Genomic DNA, 24040 nt, shown 5'->3' on the forward strand with positions numbered 1-24040 from the left:
TCTGCCAATGAATAACAGTATCATACAGTATCAAAATTAAAACCAGAAATAACTATCTTCAAGGTACATATAATCTAAGGAAAAAAAAAAAAAAAATCCCGATGTGGCTTTTGCCCAAAGTGTGTCTTCAGCTATGATACAGTTTGGGCTCTTTGTGCTCTTCACATCTAAGCCTTTATTCTACAGTCTTACAGACCTGTGGTCATTCTACTTATGCTATTCTCCTCTTTGATCTCAAGGCTCTAATGAGTTTTACATCTCGGCTTTGTTACAGAGGAGCTCCAAATAGTCTCAAACTAACTCTCCATTCTTCCTATTTAGGACTTTTCTACATGATGTAGAACAAGATTCTGACCAGCTTGATAGCAGTGGGATGTTTCACTGGTGCAAACCAATCTCTTTGGACAAGGTGACTCTGGTAGGTGATCTTGCATCATCAAATCTCAAATAAGATAAAGCATTTCTTAGGGTACATGATGTTCCTATGTTAGTCATAAGCACCTGTCACTTCTCTTTGTAAACTATGAATTTGTCAAAAAAAAAAGAAAAAAAAAACCCATATCCCTCACCAGCCATATGAATAATATACAAAGTAACACATGAGGCATTTGACAAAGCCTACATGAGTAATATGCTGGAATTTCAAACAATTATATGTCTTCAACTATTTCCTCTCTCCTTTAACAGTTTGGCTGACTCAGTTATTCAGAATAATGTTCTTGAAATTTTGCTGTTTTCCTAGTAAATCTAATTAATTTAAATGCACCAGGGAAACCTACTGTTTACAAGGACTCTGCAGTCTTTTTTTTTTTTAAGTAAATAAGAATTTTTCTAATGTATTGGTTTTGAAATTTGGATTTTCTGTAGTGGTTTTTCTTAAAGCTGGCTCTACTTAGATTTAACACATTAGCCACAAACATGCCTCCTAAACACTCCATACAACCAGGTTGAATCTTTGTAGATATTACAGTCATATCCTTGTCTCTCTTCTCAAACAGACAAACTAACTCAACTCACAGAAATACGTGCAACTAAGATGGAAAAAGTCTTGTATCCTAACCCAGGGTCTGGCACCTGCTTTCTAGATGCCTACCTACTGTAATTTTCTGGAGTTGGAAACTGAAGTATAATCTTAGTGGTTTACTTTACAAGTAGTAGCTGATAAATTTAACTAATAAAAATGATTGTTTGCATGCTGTATGAACCCTATATATTTTTTAATATATGACTAATTGATACTTATGTATATTTTCTTGCTTTCCAAAAGAGTTTAGTTCACTTTTTTGATAGATGCACACATGCATACATACACATCTTTGTGGCTCAGTGCCAATGTCCTGACAGAATATATTTCAACTTTTGTAAAAGCATGATCCATCATTTGTTCAGAAACACAAAACTGTCAGAGCTGTCATACCAACTGGAAGACTATTAGGGTTGCTGAAACTCACCATTTTAGCAATTATGTCTTATTCTGAACTATACAAAATAAACATCCGTTGAGCAGGAAGACAAACATATTTTCAGTGGGAGGCAAATCTTTAGAAAGGTTAGGAAGTTGGTTGCAGATTGAGACATTTGAGACCAAAGGATGGAAATAGCAGAAGTTTTATTAGATCGTATTTATTAAGAATGCAGACAGGTTGCCATGATTGATATTTCCCTTATGATACTTGATATGGAATATAGTTCAGAATACCAACTGGGTCTTTTGTTAACTTTAGGATGCCTTCTAGTTTTAAAAATGCTAAGACATTTGAAATGTGTACCCCTAGGAAAGAAATATCTGGATTGCAAAATTCAAGGAGCCTTTAAACTTGGTTTCATCTGCAAAAGGGTCAAGTAGAAATGATCAATTTAAGTTACTTTGAACAAATAGGACATCCTCCCCTTCCTCCAATAGCCACCATCTTTCTTAATCAGGAGACAGTTTTGTGCCACAGTTTCTTGGAGAAATTGCCTCTCTAGCTGTGCCCATTAATGCACTCTGCCATGTATCTTGTTCCTAATTGTTTAGTTCTACTCAGAAGAGCAATTGTTGGACTTTAGACATGTTACATTAAATACAGTTAGAGGCTTCATTATTCAAGTTAAAACTAATCGGATTAGCTAGAGACAATTATTTAATAGATTTGGTTAAGATTCATATCACTCTAGGAAGACTCTCCAGACAAGTAGCTTTATTTCCCCTCGCAGGGAGATCCCTCTTGGAAGGAGGGTAAAGTACAGTATTCCCAGTATATGCTAATTTGGTAAACTTTTAATTGTTGAAATGTCAGATGCTACTTGTTTATCCTGTTAAGTTTCATCAGTGCCTGTTTCATAGAAGATTGCCATTTAACCGAGCAAAGGATTGGCATAAAGAAGAATGATATATCCATTTGAAGTATTCTGAGTCTTTGTGTGTCTAGGAATATAGGAAATGCTCATGCTGAAATTTAAATACACTTAACTTACTCTGTACCAGCTTCTAAGTGTCCTCCTTTGAAAATATAGAAATTCAATAACTTTTAAATTTGATTGATAGTTATTGAACAACTTTTAGTGAGTTAAGAAATAAACACTTTCAATATATTATGTACTACAACAAAATTAACTCTTTGTTTTATTTTTTTTTCCATTTTAAACACAAAGAAATTGAGAACCAGAGAAGTTAAGTAATTTGCTCAGTCATATAGCTAACAATAGAACCAGAATACAAAATCACATCTTCTGACTCCGAGTCCAGGGTTCTCTCTGTCACATCTCAGTGCTGTTAAGAGGAGACATTAGCCGTACTCTGAAAGAAACCACACATAGGCTTAAGATAAGTTTCCCACAGGGATATCATTCTTTAAAAGTTACATTTATTGTTTTTATGGGTCTCTATAACTGTGGGAGAAACCTAAATATATTCCATACATATTCATTTGTTTTCAACTTAGAGACACAGGGACAATGTTAACAATTGGCAATACTGATAGTAGTATGAGACATATTCAAATGTTTGAGATCAAATGAAATTTTTTGTTATACTTTAAGTTCTAGGTACATGTGCACAATGTGCAGGTTTGTTACATATGTACACGTGTGCCATGTTGGTGTGCTGCACCCATTAACTCTTCATTTACATTACGTATGTCTCCTAATGCTATCTATCCCTCTCCACTCCCCCAACCCCACGACATGGATGAAGCTGGAAACCATGATTCTGAGCAAACTATCGCAAGGACAGAAAACCAGACACCGCATGCTCTCACTCATAGGTGGGACTTGAACAATGAGAACACTTGGACACAGGATGGGGAAATGAAATTTTTATAATATTTCTTTTTCTTTTATACATTTTGTTTGATGAATTTCCTTGATGCGGGAGTCTATAGAACCAGTTCAGTGTATTCAGCTGAACCATATGAAATTGCCACTGTTCAACCATTTTTGACCCATAAAAAGGTAAATTCATATGGTTCAAATTAATGAATGAAACCCCACTGAATATGCAATATGTTATACAGCTTGCTGTATAACATAAAAGACATAATTTAGCATTGAATTTGGATTCTTAGGTTTTCACCGAATTTTACTGTGGCACATATAAGGCTAAAAATATGTAATAAAAATCAAGAAATACTTTCTCCATTTGGTCCAATGATTTCACACCCTGAAGAATGATGCTAATCTGAGTTTTAGTTGATGCACTCCAAGCTAATAGAAAACTAAAAAGAGAGTGAAATAAAAAAGAAATTCCACAAAAAAAGTAAAAGGTGTAATTGCACCACTTACGCATGAGTTCTGTTTTTTATAAACAATTTGCAAAATTCTATTCACCTTATGAAAGTAGGGCTGTGGATGTACCTAGAAGAATTGGGAGGAGGAGCGGTGGTTCATTTGGAGGGATTCTCATCTTGTTTATAAAAATGACCAAACTCTGGAATCCTTATCCTTAGAAACGAAGTCGCAAGTTAAAACATAAGTTTCGGAACCACATTGTAGCATGTGTATTTGGAGATGCCCAATCAGCCCTGATAGGGCTTCGGAACTTTGTAATGCCCTTGAGAGCCAGCAACTATACCAGGAAGGAGTTGAAGGACATAGTGTTCATTGGGTCTCTGGACTATCTACAGAGAGAATGGCGATTTCTCCGGAATTTTCCCCAGATATACATTCTGCCTGTAAGTATCATATAAGGAATAGTTAATAATTATAAGGATTTCAATATTAATGGGACTAGAATTAATAATGATAATAATATTGCAGTTCTACAGTGCTTGCCAGATGCCAGAAACTGTTCTAAATATTTTCCCTATATTAATTCATTTAATCTCAAAACCACCCTATGGGTAGATGTTAAATTTATTGAACTTTAAGCATGGGAAGAGTAAGTGACTTGACCAAGATTGCACAGCCAGTAAGTAAGTAACAAAATTAGGATTTAAATCCAGATGTTGTGGCTCTTGAGTTAATGTTTGAATCACCATGTTTTATGGTCTTTGTACAAATAAGTTTCTCTGCATTTCTGAGTCTGATTATAATTTAATGGCTACACCTAAGCTAATACTGGCCAGCCTTTGTGCTCTAACTTTTTCATCTTTTCTGGAGACATTTTATATGAACCATATAATGCCACATGGTCCCTGATGGCTGTATGGAGAGGAGGGATTTTGCTTATGTGGTATTGTGGTTGCAACTATATTTTCCCAGAACTTACGTATATCTATGTCCCACTCTATGCCACCATTTTGCTCATTGAGGAGTCCATTATGCGCACCGTGAAATGCACCAAAGCATTTCATTTTCATGAGATATGCACCAAAGCATTTTCATAATGCTAGCAACATATTTGAAAGTAATGGCAAAAACCATGGTTATTTTTGCACCAATCTAATGTAAGAAATATTTTTCAAATTTCAAAAATAATTCTCTCAAGAAGCAAATTGCATTTGCTTTTTTAAAAAGCCACTGTAAGGTTCCCTGTACTACCTCTCCTGTTTAAGTCCATTGAAAGGCAGAAAAAAAAAAGCAAATCTGATCCAGCTAGTGTTAGGAATTACCCTATATTAGACTCCAACTTACCGGAAGACAGTACCAGATTGATCTCTGTTTTCCCACCAAAGAAAGAAGCAACTGCCACCTTGCTAGTTAACCCAGAGAGTAAAAGTAGGGCCTCATCAGTTACCCTGACCCTACTCTCTTCTTCCACCTGAGTCAGTGGCATGGACTTTTGTTCCTCCCTCCCCACTCTCCTCTGTCTCATCCAAACTTGCTTTCAGGAAAGAATCTATGAAACTTATTCACACTAAAATATTAATGTTTGATAAGGTTAAATATGTCAGATATGAGGTAACTAAGTTTTAAAATCAAATTAGTGAAGGTTGGAGCTCAATGCTGAAAAATTACATCACTCACAAAGAGCTACCACCATGAGCCATGATATAGCATCCTTCCATCAGACAAGTGCCTCCTCTCTCTGTTTGCCTCTCATTAGGGATGCGCACTTTATTCTGGAGACCTCCATGCGGCCAATATAGAGCAATGCTCCATGTGTGTTGTCTTGTCCCCCCCATCCAAGCCATCAAGCAGCCAGACTTTGGTAGACGCAGAAGCCATCCTGGCGACCCTCACCATCGGATCTTTGCAAATTGACTCCTCCTCTGACTCATCACCCTCAGTGTCAGGTGAGAACAGCACCCCTGACAAGAAGCTAGGACGTATGGAAAAAGAAAAGAGAATTAACTCCTCTTTGAAGTATTTTAATTATGGGGAGCAGGAGGGTGGACCAGATGTCCTCTGAGGTCCCTTCCAATCCTGAGAATCCTATAGTAGAAATAGCCCACAGTTCAGGGCTCTGGAATTTCTAAGTCAAATGGATAATGGTATGCATCTTCTAAATGGAATGCACTTAACACAGGTTTTTTATTTTTTCATTTTTAAGGAAAAAACACAATTTTGAAGTGTTATCATTTTTGTTGTTATCAGTGAACATAGCATGTGGGATATTATTTTAATTAATGAGGTACTAGTATAGTTATTATTATTATGAAATTCTCATTGGATCTTATAGATCTAATGCAATCAAGTTAAAATTGTTAGTTTTGTGGTTGAGAGAATGAACTATGATTCTCTTTTCCTTTTTGAGATGGTTTCATATATGTATTTTAGAAGACTAAGATCTTTTCTAACATCTATAGACTAAAACTATCATACTTCAACTTCAGACTAGAAGGAGATGGTGAAGGAGATACAAGGGTCTTTCCAGGATGGGGATCGTGTCTTTTTTCCCTTTGTATTTCTCTCAGTGCCTATTGCAATTACTGTCATTTGGTTGATGTTTAACAAATACTCGTTGAATTGCAGCAAATGAGCCTGTGACACCTGAGGTGCTTCTGCACATTTCACTATGCCCAAAATGTGCCTAGGGTCAATCCCCGTGACAAAATTGTGATTTTCCTTCTCCCTCAAAATGGGAAAAAGCTTATACATTAGTCTATTTCTAAAAATTGACTACCATCCCCTCAACCTAATCTAAAAGTACTATTACTAAAGAATTTTCTGTATCTAAAACAGATTTCCAATTCAAGAAATAAAAGTAAGTCATGATTGGAATCCCCTAGATCCAACTATGTTCCTTGGGGACAATTGATTCTCTGTATCAAGATCAGGTACTCAATCCTTGGGCCATGCAACCTCTGACCACAGCTGTCCCACTTTGCGTGGCACTTGAAAAAGTTAGCATTGAAGGCATTGCAAGGCTTTTCATAATAATGGCTATGGATAAAAATGTTCATGATTCAAACTGGGAAACCAAAAATCTCTCTCTGATTCTGAGACACTGTTGTTATGCAAGAAAATATAAGGTTATTGGCACAAAGGAATAAAACAGTAATCTAATCTTTGGTGGGCAAACTGAGCTAGCTGTTAGACAGACCTTCACTAAGCAACCAATCTCAACCCAGAGACCAGGGTTTCAGGGTGTTTTCCAAAGCAGAGCTAATAACAAGGCACTTCATGAATATCAAAGTGCCGTAAACAGCCAGGCTCAGGAGGGGTGAGCCCTACCGCTGCTGAGCAAATCTGAAGTTCCATAAAAGTGCTGTTCTGTTCTGCCATAGGAATCCTTAGCTTAGCAGTTAGGGTCACTCCTTGGATTCACTCATCATTTGTTTGTGTGTGTGTGTGTGTGTGTGTGTGTGTGTGCGCATGCTGGTAACTGTCCATAATTGGACAAAGAACAAGTATTCACTTTAAAAGCAGTATAGGCAGGGCGCTGTGGCTCACGACTGTAATCCCAGCACATTGGAAGGCCGAGGCGGGGGATCACGAGGTCAGGAGATTGAGACCATCTTGACCAACATGGTGAAACCCCGTCTCTACTAAAAATACAAAAATTAGCTTGGTGTGATGGCTCTTGCCTGTAATCCCAGCAACTCGGGAAGCTGAGGCATAAGAATTGCTTGAATTCAGGAGGCAGAAGCTGTAGTGAGCCAAGATCGTGCCACTGAACTCCACTCTGGTGACAGAGCAAAAAAAAAAAAAAAAAAAAAAAAAAAAAAAAAAAGTTTATAAATCCATATACAATGAAAATGCATGCTTTAACCTTCTTTAGGGACTAGAAAAAACATAAACCTATGATTCTAATTTTAGTTTCCTTTATATCTAGTGATTTCCCTACATTATTCGTTAAATCAACAAAAAAATTGATTTTTTAAATTTTTTTTTTATTATTATACTACAAGTTCTAGGGTACATGTGCATGTTTGTTACATATGTATACTTGTGCCATGTTGGCGTGCTGCACTCATCAACTCATCAGCACCCATCAACTCGTCATTTACATCAGGTATAACTCCCACTGCAATCCCTCCACCCTCCCCACTCCCCATGATAGGCCCCGGTGTATGATGTTCCCCTTCCCAAGTCCAAGTGATCTCATTGTTCAGTTCCCACCTATGAGTGAGAACATACGGTGTTTGGTTTTCTGTTCTTGCGATAGTTTGCTGAGAATGATGGTTTCCAGCTGCATCCATGTCCCTACAAAGGACACAGACTCATCCTTTTTTATGGCTGCATAGTATTCCATGGTATATATGTGCCACATTTTCTTAATCCAGTCTGTCACTGATGGACATTTGGGTTGATTCCAAGTCTTTGCTATTGTGAATAGTGCCACAATAAACATACGTATGCATGTGTCTTTATAGCAACATGATTTATAATCCTTTGGGTATATACCCAGTAATGGGATGGCTGGGTCATATGGTACTTCTAGTTCTAGATCCTTGAGGAATCGCCATACTGTTTTCTATAATGGTTGAACTAGTTTACAATCCCACCAACAGTGTAAAAGTGTTCCTATTTCTCCACATCCTCTCCAGCACCTGCTGTTTCCTGACTTTTTAATGATTGCCATTCTAACTGGTGTGAGATGGTATCTCATTGTGGTTTTGATTTGCATTCCTCTGATGGCCAGTGATGATGAGCATTTTTTCATGTGTCTGTTGGCTGTATGAATGTCTTCTTTTGAGAACTGTCTGTTCATATCCTTTGCCCACTTTTTGATGGGGTTGTTTGTTTTTTTCTTGAAAATTTGTTTGAGTTCTTTGTAGGTTCTGGATATTAGCGCTTTGTCAGATGAGTAGATTGCAAAAATTTTCTCCCATTCTGTAGGTTGCCTGTTCACTCTGATAGTAGTTTCTTTTGCCGTGCAGAAGCTCTTTAGTTTAATTAGATCCCATTTGTCAATTTTGGCTTTTGTTGCCGTTGCTTTTGGTGTTTTCGACATGAAGTCCTTGCCCATGCCTATGTCCTAAATGGTATTACCTAGGTTTTCTTCTAGGGTTTTTATGGTATTAGGTCTAACATTTAAGTCTCTAATCCATCTTGAATTAATTTTCATATAAGGAGTAAGGAAAGGATCCAGTTTCAGCTTTCTACTTATGGCTAGCCAATTTTCCCAGCACCATTTATTAAATAGGGAATCCTTTCCCCATTTCTTGTTTTTCTGAGGTTTGTCAAAGATCAGATGGCTGTAGATGTGTGGTATTATTTCTGAGGACTCTGTTCTGTTCCATTAGTCTATATCTCTGTTTTGGTACCAGTACCATGCTGTTTTGATTACTGTAGCCTTGTAGTATAGTTTGAAGTCAGGTAGCGTGATGCCTCCAGCTTTGTTCTTTTGACTTAGGATTGTCTTGGCAATGCGGGCTCTTTTTTGGTTCCATATGAACTTTAAAGCAGTTTTTTCCAATTCTGTGAAGAAAGTGTTTGGTAGCTTGATAGGGATGGCATTGAATCTATAAATTACCTTGGGCAGTATGGCCATTTTCACGATATTGATTCTTCCTATCCATGAGCATGGTATGTTCTTCCATTTGTTTGTGTCCTCTTTTATTTCACTGAGCAGTGGTTTGTAGTTCTCCTTGAAGAGGTCCTTTACATCCCTTGTAAGTTGGATTCTTAGGTATTTTATTCTCTTTGAAGCAATTGTGAATGGAAGTTCATTCATGATTTGGCTCTCTGTTTGTCTGTTACTGGTGTATAAGAATGCTTGTGATTTTTGCACATTGATTTTGTATCCTGAGACTTTGCTGAAGTTTCTTATCAGCTTAAGGAGATTTTGGGCTGAGACAATGGGGTTTTCTAAATATACAATCATGTAGTCTGCAAACAGGGACAATTTGACTTCTTCTTTCCCAACTGAATACCCTTGATTTCTTTCTCTTGCCTGATTGCCCTAGCCAGAACTTCCAACACTATGTTGAATAGGAGTGGTGAGAGAGGGCATCCCTGTCTTGTGCCAGTTTTCAATGGGAATGCTTCCAGTTTTTGCCCATTCAGTATGATATTGGCTGTGGGTTTGTCATAAATAGCTCTTATGATTTTGAGATACTTTCCATCAATGACGAATTTATTGAGAGTTTTTAGCATGAAGGGCTGTTGAATTTTGTCGAAGGCCTTTTCTGCATCTATTGAGATAATCATGTGGTTTTGTCTTTGGTTCTGTTTATATGCTGGATTACATTTATTGATTTGTGTATGCTGAACGAGCCTTGCATCCCAGGGATGAAGCCCACTTGATCATGGTGGATAACCTTTTTGATGTGCTGCTGGATCCAGTTTGCCAGTATTTTATTGAGGATTTTTGCATCAATGTTCATCAGGCATATTGGTCTAAAATTCTCTTTTTTTGTTGTGTCTCTGCCAGGCTTTGGTATCAGGATGATGTTGGCCTCATAAAATGAGTTAGGGAGGATTCCCTCTTTTTCTATTGATTGGAATAGTTTCAGAAGGAATGGTACCAGCTCCTCCTTGTACCTCTGCTAGAATTCAGCTGTGAATCCATCTGGTCCTAGACTTTTTTTTGTTGGTAGGCTATTAATTATTGCCTCAATTTCAGAGTCTGCTATTGGTCTATTCAGGACTTCCACCTCTTCCTGGTTTATTCTTGGGAGAGTGTAAGTGTCCAGGGAATTATCCATTTCTTCTAGATGTTCTAGTTTATTTGCATAGAGGTGTTTATAGTACTCTCTGATGGTAGTTTGTATTTCTGTGGGGTCGGTGGTGATATCTCCTTTATCATTTTTCATTGTGTCTATTTGATTCTTCTCTCTTTTCTTCTTTATTAGTCTTGCTAGCGGTCTATCAATTTTGTTGATCTTTTCAAAAAATCAACTCCTGGATTCATTGATTTTTTGGAGGGTTTTTTGTGTCTCTGTCTCCTTCAGTTCTGCTCTGATCTTAGTTATTTCTTGCCTTCTGCTAGCTTTTGAATGTGTTTGCTCTTGCTTCTCTAGTTCATTTAATTATGATGTTACAGTGTAAATTTTAGATCTCTCCAGCTTTCTCTTGTGGGCATTTAGTGCTATAAATTTCCCTCTACACACTGCTTTAAATGTGTCCCAGAGATTCTGGTATGTTGTATCTTTGTTCTCATTGGTTTCAAAGAACATCTTTATTTCTGCCTTCATTTTGTTATGTACCCAGTAGTCATTCAGGAGCAGGTAGTTCAGTTTCCATGTAGTTGAGTGGTTTTGATTGAGTTTCTTAATCCTGAGTTCTAGTTTGATTGCACTGTGGTCTGAGAGACAGTTTGTTATAATTTCTGTTCTTGTACATTTGCTGAGGAGTGCTTTACTTCCAATTATGTGGTCAATTTTGGAATAAGTGTGATGTGGTGCTGAGTAGAATGTATATTCTCTTGATTTGGGGTGGAGAGTTCTGTAGGTGTCTATTAGGTCTGCTTGCTGCAGAGATGAGCTCAATTCCTGGATATCCTTGTTAACCTTCTGTCTCGTTGATCTGTCTAATGTTGACAGTGGGGTGTTGAAGTCTCCCATTATTATTGTATGGGAGTCTAAGTCTCTTTGTAAGTCTCTAAGGACTTGCTTTATGAATCTGGGTGCTCCTGTATTGGGTGCATGTATATTTAGGATAGTTAGCTCTTCCTGTTGAATTGATCCCTTTACCATTATGTAATGGCCTTCTTTGTCTCTTTTGATCTTTGATGGTTTAAAGTCTGTTTTATTAGAGACTAGGATTGCAACCCCTGCTTTTTTTTGTTCTCCATTTGCTTGGTAGATCTTCCTCCAGCCCTTTATTTTGAGTCTATGTATGTCTCTGCAAGTCAGATGGGTCTCCTGAATACAGCAAACTGATGAGTCTTGATTCTTTATCCAGTTTGCCAGTCTGTGTCTTTTAATTGGAGCATTTAGTCCATTTACATTTATGGTTAATATTATGTGTGAACTTGATCCTGCCATTATCATATTAACTGCTTATTTTGCTCATTAGTTGATGCAGTTTCTTCCTAGCCTCGATGGTCTTTACATTTTGGCATGTTTTTGCAATGGCTGGTACCGGTTGTTCCTTTCCATGTTTAGTGGTTCCTTCAGGGTCTCTTGTAAGGCAGGCCTGGTGGTGACAAAATCTCTAAGTATTTACTTATCTGTAAAGGATTTTATTTCTCCTTCACTTATGAAACTTAGTTTGGCTGGATATGAAATTCTGGGTTGAAAACTTTTTTTTAAGAATGTTGAATATTGGCCCCCACTCTCTTCTGGCTTGTAGAGTTTCTGCCGAGAGATCTGCTGTTAATCTGATGGGCTTCCCTTTGTGGGTAACCTGACCTTTCTCTCTGGCTGCCCTTAAGATTTTTTCCTTCATTTCAACTTTGGTGAATCTGGCAATTATGTGTCTTGGAGTTGCTCTTCTCGAGGAGTATCTTTGTGGCGTTCTCTGTATTTTCTGAATTTGAATGTTGGCCTGCCCTACTAGATTGGGGAAGTTCTCCTGGATGATATCCTGAAGAGTGTTTTCCAACTTGGTTCCATTTTCCCCCTCACTTTCAGGCACCCCAATCAGACGTAGATTTGGTCTTTTTACATAATCCCATACTTCTTGCAGGCTTTGTTCATTTCTTTTTCTTCTCTTTTCTTTAGGTTTCTCTTCTCACTTCATTTCATTCATTTGATCCTCAATCGCTGATACTCTTTCTTCCAGTTGATCGAGTTGGTTACAGAAGCTTGTGCGTTTGTCACGTATTTCTCGTGTCATCGTTTTCATCTCTGTCCATTCATTTATGGCCTTCTCTGCATTAATTATTCTAGTTATCAATTCTTCCACTCTTGTTTCAAAATTTTTAGTTTCTTTGTGCTGAGTATGTAATTCCTCCTTTAGCTCTGAGAAGTTTGATGGACTGGAGCCTTCTTCTCTCATCTCGTCAAAGTCATTCTCCATCCAGCTTTGATCCGTTGCTGGCGATGAGCTGCGTTCCTTTGCAGGGGGCGATGCGCTCTTATTTTTTGAATTTCCAGCTTTTCTGCTCTGCTTTTTCCCCATCTTTGTGGTTTTATCTGCCTCTGGTCTTTGATGATGGTGACGTACTGATGGGGTTTTGGTGTGGGTGTCCTTCCTGTTTGTTAGTTTTCCTTCTAACAGTCAGGACCCTCAGCTGTAGGTCTGTTGGAGATTGCTTGAGGTCCACTCCAGACCCTGTTTGCCTGGGTATCAGCAGCAGAGGCTGCAGAAGATAGAATATTGCTGAACAGCGAGCGTACCTGTCTGATTCTTGCTTTGGAAGCTTCCTCTCAGGGGTGTACTTCACCGTGTGAGGTGTGGGGTGTCGGTCTGCCCCTAGTGGAGGATGTCTCCCAGTTAGGCTACTCAGGGGTCAGGGACCCACTTGAGCAGGCAGTCTCTGTCCCTTCTCAGATCTCAACCTCCGTGTTGGGAGATCCACTGCTCTCTTCAAAGCTGTCAGAGTCGTTTGCATCTGCAGAGGTTTCAGCTGCTTTTTTTGTTGTTGTTGTTGCTGTTGTTTAGCTGTGCCCTGTCCCCAGAGGTGAAGTCTACAGAGACAGGCAGGACTCCCTGAGCTGCTGTGAGCTCCACCCAGTTCGAGCTTCCCAGCGACTTTGTTTACCTACTTAAGCCTCTGCAATGTTGGGCGCCCTCCCCTAGCCTCGCTGCTGCCTTGCCACGAGATCACAGACTGCTGTGCTAGCAATGAGGGAGGCTCTGTGGGCGTGGGACCCTTCCGGCCAGGTGTGAGATATAATCTCCTGATGTGCCCATTTCGCAGTATTGGGGTGGGAGTTACCCGATTTTCTAGGTGTTGTTTGTCTCAGTTCCGCCCGCTAGAAAAAGGGATTCCCTTCCCTCTTGGGCTTACCAGGTGAGGTGATGCCTCGCCCTGCTTCAGTTCTAGCTGGTTGGGCTGCAGCAGCTGACCAGCACCCACTGTCCCGCACTCCCTAGTGAGATGAACCCAGTACCTCAGTTGAAAATGCAGAAATCACCTGTCTTCTGTGTCGTTCACCCTGCGAGTTGGAAACTGGAGCTGTTCCTATTCGGCCATCTTGCTCCGCCCCAGGCAAAAAATTGATTTTTTTATGATACGTCGCGTACTCTGTTACAAGCAAGAAGGTTGCCCTTAAAGGAGAAGCTGACTGGTTTTGGGGGAAGGAGGTTGAGAAAAGAAAGAACAAAAATTGGAAAAGCAAAGAGAAAAGAAATGGAAGGAATGTCAAAGTATTTGAATCATTATGAGTATGAGTGTGCTTAAGCAAAAAGATGAAAAGATAAGGTTAGAGAAGAATGTGCCAAGTTGGGCTTGTTTGGATGGGATCACACCCATTTGTGTGATGGGGAAACATAGATCCAGATAGGCTCTAAGGACCCACCTAATGAAGGCGTCAGGTCTGCTTATCTGGCACTGTCACATCAGTGAGGTCACATTTTAAGAACATTTTGAGGCAACCTGTGAATAGCAAAGGGCTCTTACCCAGAATCTTCCCCAACTATTCTGGCATCATAAGTCTCTATCTGGAGTTTGTATTAATAATATAGAAATTCCCAATCTTCACAGAAGCCTGTTTGGCTTTCTTAATCATTCTTCTCATTCCATAATAATACTCCTCTTCCACCATATGTAAGAGGTAGAACCAGGAACACACACCCCCAAGAACTGAAATTATAAAGGATTGTGAGATTCTACCAGGAGGCAGAAAGCATCATCCACAATGAGCACTAAAATAAGATTTGCTGGTAGGAAGTTTTCTATCACTTTCACTCGGGGATAGAGGGTTTCTCAACCAGTGGCAATTTGTCTCCTGAGGTCACCTTACAATGTCTGGAGGCAGTTTTGATTTTCACCACTGTGGGAATGCTATCACCATCTAGTGGGTATAAGTCAAAGATGCTGCTAAACATCTTTCAATACAAAGGACGGCCTCACACAATTAGAAAATGTCAACAGTACCAGGTGGAGAAACTCTGCCCTAACCTATCTGGTGAGCCCTTTGAGGGATCAGTGGGCATTTCCACATCTTCATAGTCATGATAAACATAAATGTGAAGCCAAGCTAGGACCACCAAGGCTATTCCCTGCAGAAATTCACCCAGGAAAATTGGATGGGGCAGGGAGGTTTGGGGGAGCAGCAGAGTGAAGACTTTCTGAAGGATCAGTGAGAATGCCAGGCCTCCTGGACATCTCCATGGGAAATTTTAGGTTTTTCCATAATACACTAATTACTGCCCTGTCACATCACAAGGAGAACAGGCTGGCAAACCTAGGTACTAAACTAAATAATCTGTGGCATAATCTAAACATACAACGGTAATTAAGCCTGACAACTTAATATGCTACTGAAATTTAAATGTACAGAAGTAATCTACAATTAAGCAATCTTTTGTAATAGCACCCTGCCAGGCTGGAAGATTTCAGGTATAATACTGTGTACTATTAGGTAGCAAAAATATTGACATTAGTAAAATGTACCCAGGCTATGATATGACACATTCAAATTAACCATTGCTAGAAAAGGAGATGGAGTTAAGGTGGAAATTCAGTTGCTGTCCTTCAGCCGGCATCAGAAGCAGATTTTCATACAGCTGCTTCAGCTGATGTGAATGTGTCTGTACCCAATTAGAACACTGGATTCTAAACATCAGGATATTTCAAGTCCTTTATTAGCAGAGAACTGGAATCAGAAAGTGGGGTTCAAAGGAGGATTTCCCCATACAGAGGTTTCCCCTTTGTAGAAAACTGATTTCAATATTTTATTGAAAATTCCAGTCAAACCTTGTATATCTTAATAGGGCTACAACTTAAGTAGGTACCCTGAAAAAGAGTATGGGCTTTGAAGTTGGTACTGATCAGGCTGTGAAGCTTCCTCCATTATTTACAAGCCATGTGATCTTGGGCGTGGTATGTAAATCCTGGTGGCAGTTTTCTCATTGTCAAAGGTAATCTCACTATAGTTAACTCACAGAGTACATGTAATAATCATGTAATTCTTATCTCTTTACAGTATCTACTGCTTACAGCAGCCAGAGATCTTTTACACATATTCATTGGATAATCTCATTTCCTTACTTTAAATTCTACAATGTTGACCCATGGCAATTAAAGGAAAATCTAGGATCTTGCAAGCCAGCAGGGAGTTTTGATTCTCTCTTCCTTCATCCTGTTCACACTGGCTATTACCCACCATGGGTTCTTTATCATAACCCTTCTGCCAGGATGACTTTTCCTTTTTCCTCAGATTCTGTCCCAATGTCAGAGAAGCCCCCCTTTGGGGCCTTATCTAAAGTCCTGTCTCCAAACTCAATGACTATCCTCTGAAATTTGGGGTTTTCTCATACTCATCAATATCTGAAAATCTTTTGTATTTGCAACATGTGGTATGTGACTGGGGCAAGAACTGTACATAGTTCTAGTATGGAGTAGATACTTCAAAATATTTATAAAGGAAGAAAGGGAGGGAGGAAGAAAAGAGGAGAAAGGAAGAAAAGGAAAGAAGGAAGGAAAAAAGGAAGGAGGAAAAGAAAAAAGGAAAAAGAAAAGAATGAAGGAAAGGAAGAAGGGCAAAAGAAAGGAAAGGAGAGGGGGAAAGGGAAGAAAGAAAGAAGAACAGGAGGAGAGGAAAGGAAGGAAGGAGGGAGGGAGGGAAGGAAGGAAGGAAGGAAAGGTGGGAGGGAAAGGAAGGAAAGAGAAAGGAAGGGAAAGGAAAGAGGGAAGAAATGGAAAGAAGGAAGAAAGGAAGGAAGGAAGGAAGGAAGGAAGGAAGGAAGGAAGGAAGGAAGGAAGGAAGGAAGGAAGGAAGGGAGGGAGGGAGGGAAGGAGGGAGAGAATGAGGAAGGGGAGAAAGAAGGGAAGGATAAAAAGAAAGGAACGAAATTAGAAAGGAAAAAAAGGAAGGAAAGGAGGGAAAGGAAGAGAAGAGAAGGGAGAAGAAAAGGGAAAGAGGGTGCATGAAACAGATAAGGCATCTTAATCTGAGAATAAAATAGAACTTTAATTCCCCCAAGTCTTCCTGCATTATGGAAATCTCAGACATATATTTAAGGAAAAATAATTTCAGGTATTTAGATCCCATCAAGAGTAAGAATTATCAGTGAATTAGGATCTCTAACCAGCCATGTAAACCTTCCTCTTTAATAGCTGTGTGAATCCAGTTAGCCCTCTGCGCTTCCATTTCCTCACCAAAAACTGAACAATTTTGTGAAATCCTGGAGGTCACTGATGGTTCTAGACATAAACAAAATGTCTTGGGTTCTTCATGAGGAGCTTCAGTTTTTATCCTACATACATTACTCAGAAATTTACTAGAAATCAGAAATATATTCAGCTCTACTCTGCATTAACAAGAAGTGGTTCTTTTCCATCTCAGTAGCGAGATGGGAAAGGTGTGAAATATTGTAGTATGTAGCATTTCCTCTGGAAACAAACCTCTCTTTGGATTTCCCCTTTTCCTGGTCTCCACCTCAGTGACTCCATTCCCTGTCATCTTCCCATTGTCTGTTTCTCAGAGGGCCTAAGCACAGAGCTCACCTCCAATCATTCCACTTCTTACCCCTACCAATTACCCCACTCGGGGAACAAAGGACCTTCCAAAGATTTCGCTCTCTTCTTAGCAGCAAGGAATCTTAATTACAAGTAGATCTTGAAGGTTTACAATATTTTTTTCCTCTTACATCCTCAGAAAACTTTAAGAAAGTAACCAACAGTTGTAAGCACAACAATGCCATTATAGTGTTTTTCTTTGTTTTTCTTTTTCTTTTTTTTTTTTTTAATGGTACCCTATTTTCCCATTTTCCCCACCAACCTTTTTTTTTTTTTTTTTTTTTTTTTTGAGATAGGTTCTCGGTCTGTCGCCCAGGTTGGAGTGCAGTAGCACGATGATGGCTCACTGTAAGCTCTGAACTCCTGGGCTCAAGCAACCCTCTCACCCCAGCCTCCTATGTAGCTGGGATTTCAGCTGTGCACCACTACACCCAGCTGATTTTTAAAAAAATTTTTTTAGAGAACGGGTCTCTCTATGTTGCTCAGGATTGTCCTGAACTCCTAGACTCAAGTGATCCTCACGTGTCAGCCTCTCAAAGTGTTGAGATTATAGGTGTGAGGCACTGCACCCAACCTTCTATTCCGTTTCTTTCCTCTTACATTTTTAGTTTAAGTTGGAGACTAAACCTCTGATGTCATACTTCTTTCTGAAACTCACCGTGTGATAAAGCTCTTTCAGGCCAGTGCCGTGCATCCCTGTTTTGGGGTCGAAGCTCACAGAGGTTACTGCAGTGCCTTATCTCCGAAGACAGGAGGGAACCGTGTCTACAACCTGAGCACAGAGATCAAGGGTTCTGAGTGACATCCCAGCCCAGTCTTTAAGAAACCCCACAGCTTTCCATATGGAGACAGGCAGGCAGCCAGTTCTGCAGAGACAAAGCAATGCCTCAGCCCAGGGAGGAGCTAAAGAAGCAGAGAATACCCGGAGTCAGCAGCCACTCATAATGTGTCCTAAAGCACTCATGGGGACAGTGCCACCCATATATTTGCAGTTTCCTTAAAATACTACAGGCAAATTGATGTGGTTTGAGCTACTGCCTGACTGAATTGTTACCTAGCACAGCCACTCAGTGGAGAGTAAACGTATCTTAATTGTGACATCAATAAACAACTACTGGGAGAACTTTGCCTTTTTGTAAGTCATTTGAAGCACCATTTAGAAAGAACAGACATAGCCAGGCATGATGGATCATACCTGTAATCCCAGCACTTCAGGAAGCCAGGAAAGGAGGATTAGTTGAGGCTGGGAGTTTGAGACCAGCCTGGGCAGCGTAGCAAGACCCCATCTCTGCAAAGATAAAAATAAAAATAAATTAGCTGGGTATGGTGGCATGTGCCAGAAGTCCTAACTCCTCAGGAGGCTGGGCAACAGGATCACTTGAGTTCAGGAGTTGGAGCCTACAGTGAACTCTGATGGCACCACTGTAGTCCAGTCTTGGTGATGGAGCAAGACCCTGTTTCAAAAAATGCAAAAAAAGAGAAAAAGAAAAGAAAGATCCCCACACACACACACACATACACACTCTCCTCCCCACATTTATCAAAAGGAGATGCTGAGGAGACCCACATCATAATTTTTTGTCTAAACATAGTAAAGGATTTGGGATTTGCACATGAAAGTAACTTTGCTAAGATAAAGCACAAAGTTACATGATATTCTTCTACATTTTTGACGTTTCATAAGGCATTGTGCTTGCATTTATCACCTCTTTTCTTCTTTGCAGAGGAGACTGCAAGTTACACAAATGGACATAATGAGAAACCAAACTGCCGAAAAGTCCCTATCCTTATAGAACTGAGTAAGTGGTGTTTCGAGGGCAAAATTCAATGGAGAAATTTTTGTGATATATAACTGATGTTCCAAGGATCTTTTTAGAATGCACAAAGGACTCAGGAACCAGAATGGGACTCAGAGCTTCAAGTGCTTTCCCGGATGTTACATTTGGGCTTTGATCCAACTGGGGACGTCAGTGTATCTGGTGTCAAGGTTCAGAAATGACATCTGCCTTTTCCACTCTTCTAGTTACCAGGAGAGGAAGGGGGACCAGCAACTGGCTTAGTCTTATTCAGAGGGAGGGGCCACGGATTTGAAGACTGCTAGAAAGAATCTCCCTGTACTGACTAGTCAAACCCATCACAGGACTTTAGGTCAGATGCCTTCCTTTCCAGCAGTGACACCAGCACTGGGCCAGTGTAATGCAGGAGAGGCACATGGGGTACAGACTTAGAGAAGGTGCTCACCCTTGGTGTACCCAAATTTTGTGTCCCCTGTATTTCCCCCCATCACCTTAATCCCAGCCCTGAGTGATACTTTCCTAAAATAGAAAAAAAGAAAGAAAGAAAGAAAAAGAAAAGAAAAACTCTTGAAGAATTAACAGAATATGCTGTTATCTGTCACCAGCACCTGTACAAAACTTCCCTAGGCACAAGGAGCTCTGGGAACAGAAGACAAGGGAGGGAAGGCAGGGAAGGGTAACCAAGTGCATTTGGTAAGGTGCATTGCTGGGGCACCAGGGGACACACTGGGATTTACTACTGAGTATAGTTGAAGAGAAAAGGAGAAAATCCCAGGCAAGAGGAGAACGGTGCCATTAGTGCAGATTGAACCAATTCAGAGATGATCACTAAAAGCTGCTCCTAGCTGTGATTTGACCTATTTTACTAACCAGAAAAATGCATAATTGGCATTTTATGAGCAAGATTACCAAAACCAGTGGGATTTATCCCAAATTAGATGAACATCTAGAGCTCTTAGTCCTGCAAAGTGGGAGAACTTAGAGAGGAATCAGTAGGTGTCACTGCCATGTGAGCTGGGAGTGAGTGTAGAAGGTGAGACGTGAGTCACTGCTTCATTGCTACCTAGCATTCCTGGCCATTTTATGGAGCAGAGGCTGTTGCAGCTCAGCTCTGAAGATCCTAGATCCCTGAATCCTAGTACCTGCCTGCCTATTTGGAACCACCTTGAAGCTGTCTGCTGCAGTTTTTAATTATATTTTACTTTTTTCCTCCCCTTTGAACCATCTCTAACTGTTGAGCTGTATACAGTTGGTTCTCTGTATCTGTGAGGCATTGGTTCCATAACTCACTCTCCACTCCTCCCCTTGCCCTACTTCCTGCAGACACCAAAATCCATGATGCTCAAATCCTTTATATAAAATGGTATAGTACCGTCAACCCTCTGTATCCATGGGTTTCCATCTGCAGTTAATTGAATCCTTGAATGCAAAACCTGTGGAAATGGAGCACCAAATGTATACATCAAATGCATTAATTCAAAGAAGAGTGTAAGTTAGAGTTGTTGGGAAGAAATCAGCCAGTTTCTCACTGACCCAGAGGTGCATCTGGTCACTCTCTGGGGACTTACAGGCTTTGTTTCTGGCACCAAGTAGCCCTTATCAAGTTAACCTAACAACCCACCTGCCAGCTTGTCCAGGTTCTTGTTGTCTAGCTGACTGGAAATGGTCACATTGACATGGGAGCTGCAGGTCTGATGTTCTGTACCACTTTGTTACAAAACGGATGGGAATCTGAAGGAAATGGTCAGGAAAGCTGAGGCCGCTAGTTTAGGATGATACAGCAGGATTTGGACAAAGGCTCATGGGATATTTGTGTGTGTGTGTGTGTGTGTGTGCGCGCACCTGTGAGTGTGCGTGTGTGTTTGTGTGTGGAGTGTTCACAATGCAAGAAGAGGAACTTACAAGTGCACAGGAGATGTGGGTTGATATTAGTCATACTTTGCTCATCTTTTATAAAAATAATGCTGTTCTCAGAAGAAAATGATTCATTAATATTACTTCATTCATTAATGTCACTTCCCCCAAACATACTGAGGAATAATTTAAGGCATTAGGGGATAATCCAGACATAGTAAGCAATGGATTCCGAGTTGTGTGTCCAGCATATTTGTTTGGATTGGTCATTTCAAGAAGCGTAATGTCAAGAACTGTGGAGAATCTAAGGCTATCCTATTTGCAAACCAACAGGTGCACCTACCCCAGTCTCATGGATGCTGGCAGAAGATATAAGACTCCTGGATCAGAGAACAAAACAAAACCAATCAGTTTATTACTCAGAGTAATAACAGCAGCCAGAGTATCCTCATTTTTGTGTTGGTTGCCCAAGCCCTGCTTTCCACCGGGTGACATGAAGAGTAACACCTGTACCCACAGTGTATTGCTCTTTAGGATAGGAACCTGAGCTCAGGAAGCCAGAGTCTTTTATAACAGGCAGTAAGCATGCCTTCCCTTTGCTCCTGTGGGAGACATCATCTCTATCTTCCAATGCTGTTCTTGAGACAAACATTCTTGAAGCAAGAGTCTAAAACAAACTTTGGGAGGCTGAGGTGGGTGGATCATTTGAAGTCAAGAGTTTGAGACCAGCCTGGCTAACATGGTGAAACCCTGTCTCTACTAAAAATACAAAAATTAGCTGGACATTGTGGTACATGCCTGTAATTCCAGCTACTTGGGAGGCTGAGGCATGATAATTGCTTGAATCTGGGAGGCAGAGGTTGCAGTGATTGTGCCATTGGGCAGCCTGGGTGATGAAATGAGACTTACTAAAAAAAAAATTATTTTAAAAAGAGTCTAGGAACAAAGGCAGCCTGTGCCTCTCCTCTCAAGGACCACAATGATGCCTGTATTCACCTCAGAGGCTGCCTACAGGGGTCTGAGTTGGAGCCTGGGGCCAGTACAGACATGCTGATAGATAACTTGGCTACTGCTATACTGGCCTCAGTTAGGATGATTCCCTAAGCCCTTGCCACACAGAGTGCCATCCATGAATTGGCAACCTCAGCAGCATCTGGGAGCTGGCTGGGCATGTAGACTTTCAGCCCTCACCCTAGATCCAGTGAATCAGAATCTGTATTGCAACCAGATCTCCAAGTGATTCATATGTGCATTAAATTTTGAGAGGCACTGGGCTTAAGTGACGGGTGACCATGTGTTCCTATTCATTCCTATGATACCAGGGCAGTTTTTGAGCATGCTCCCTTTTGCTCCCCCAAAATATCCTGGTTTGAAAGATGAATTATACGAGGATGACAATCAGAACACTTCTTGAGAAACTGAGCCTGTGCTCCAGCAATGTCCCCTTGATGGTGAATGTACCCAACAGAACTATGTCTTTTGTGGGAAGGAAGATATTTGGAAAGGAAAGAAAAAAAAATGTACTGAAATAGGGGTAGATCTGACAGAGACCCCAAAGAAGACATCAGATCTTTTGATCAAGTGGTCGCCCCTTGGCCTGCATGGATGGCAGTTCTTATATTCTTAACTTGATCTGATTGTCTTTCCCTTTTGCCTCTTGCCTTGCAGAAAATCCTTCCAACATTCACTTTATTGAACAGCTTGGTGGACTGGAAGGGTCCCTCCAAGAAACAAATCTGCATCTCAGCACTGCCTTTTCTACAGGCACTGTTTTTTCTGGCAGCTTCTTGGATTCTCTCCTGGCCACGGTAAGAAAAGTTAAGCCACGGAGCCCACAAAACCAAGCCCTCTGCAGAGAAGTGAGCAGGTGGCATAGAGCTGAGTAGATGATAACACCTCTCAGTTCTAAGTTCTCTTTGATTTTCAAAAACAAGCTTGTTCCCACACATTAATTTATCTTTTCTGATAACTACTTGGTGTGGGAAGCAACATTTTCACATTTTCAAGATTCAAAACATGAGGCTCTTGGAGCCAGAACCCCTGATGCCAGGAAAAGTGAGTGCCGGCCTCTCAGCTTCGAAGGCATCACTGCAGACCAGGCCCCTTGGGATCAGAGCTCAGGAGATACTACTTTCCCTTCTCTCTAAAATCCTCCCAACAGCTCATGTGGAAATTGGCCATAAAGGGATCCAGAGTTTCAAGGAAGAAGCTCTGGCCTTTGCTGGTGAGTTTTGTTCAAAGCTAAGTCAAATCTCCCTCCATGTTCCTCCTCTCATGGGGAGCATTGTTGACTACATGGTTGTTCTTTAGTTTTCAGCACCTCTTTAGCCACCTGGCAAATTTTTTCCCCCTGGATGGAATTAATTCATCCTACAAATGCCCACTGAACACCTACTCTGTGCAGGGCACTGTTGGGGGGTGGTGCTGGGGAATCTGCAGCTTGAGAATGACAAAAGCCTCACCCACATGGGGCCTGCTGAGTGGAGGGTATTGACATATGCATCATAAATAAGTAACACAGAGGGATGCCAGTTACACGGGCTAAGATGTGAGATAGGAAATGTGGAATTTGGGGAAGGAATTGCAAGATTCAATAACATGCTGAGAAGGTGGCAGGTGAGCCCAGCTCTGGGGGAGAGAAGAGAACACAGGATTCAGAAGCAGTGAGGTGGGAGCTGTTAAAAATAGATAATCAGTGCCATGAAGAAAAGTCAACATGGAGACGAAAGATCTCTCAGCAAGGCAATCTTTACTGTCTGCAAAAAGGGTGCTCAATGGCAGATGGAACAATGGTGAGAGCACACTTGAACAAAGGAAAAGCAGACATATTTATCCCTTACGCATTTGGGTCATCCTTACTGCTGTGTCCTGCATTCATTGGCCGGAACTATCATCACAGTCTTAAACTGATACCCAATTTGCTAATAACCTAAAACTTTCCTAAATAGGTAAGTGCAAGGAAAAACAAAGAAGAAGAGGAAGTTGCTTACGACAGGTTTAAGGAAGCAATAGCATTTCCACATAAGGAAGGTACAGAAACTATGAGCTAAGACTTGCCTGGGTCTGTCCA

At 40.5% G+C, this 24040-nt stretch overlaps 1 protein-coding gene across 1 annotated transcript in view; it reads left to right on the plus strand.

Annotated features, from left to right (window-relative positions):
* The window catches only part of KCNU1 (potassium calcium-activated channel subfamily U member 1), a 161903-nt gene that overhangs the window by 125933 nt on the left and 11930 nt on the right, over positions 1–24040 (plus strand). Inside the window, exons 20-24 of the mRNA XM_073018637.1 lie at positions 322–418; positions 3927–4151; positions 5465–5654; positions 19045–19119; positions 22639–22778. Coding sequence (XP_072874738.1) covers positions 322–418; positions 3927–4151; positions 5465–5654; positions 19045–19119; positions 22639–22778 — 727 coding nt within the window. The remainder of the gene's footprint in view (positions 1–321; positions 419–3926; positions 4152–5464; positions 5655–19044; positions 19120–22638; positions 22779–24040) is intronic.

Source organism: Chlorocebus sabaeus, chromosome 8 (genome assembly GCF_047675955.1).
Source record: "Chlorocebus sabaeus isolate Y175 chromosome 8, mChlSab1.0.hap1, whole genome shotgun sequence".
Taxonomy (NCBI): Eukaryota; Metazoa; Chordata; class Mammalia; order Primates; family Cercopithecidae; genus Chlorocebus; species Chlorocebus sabaeus.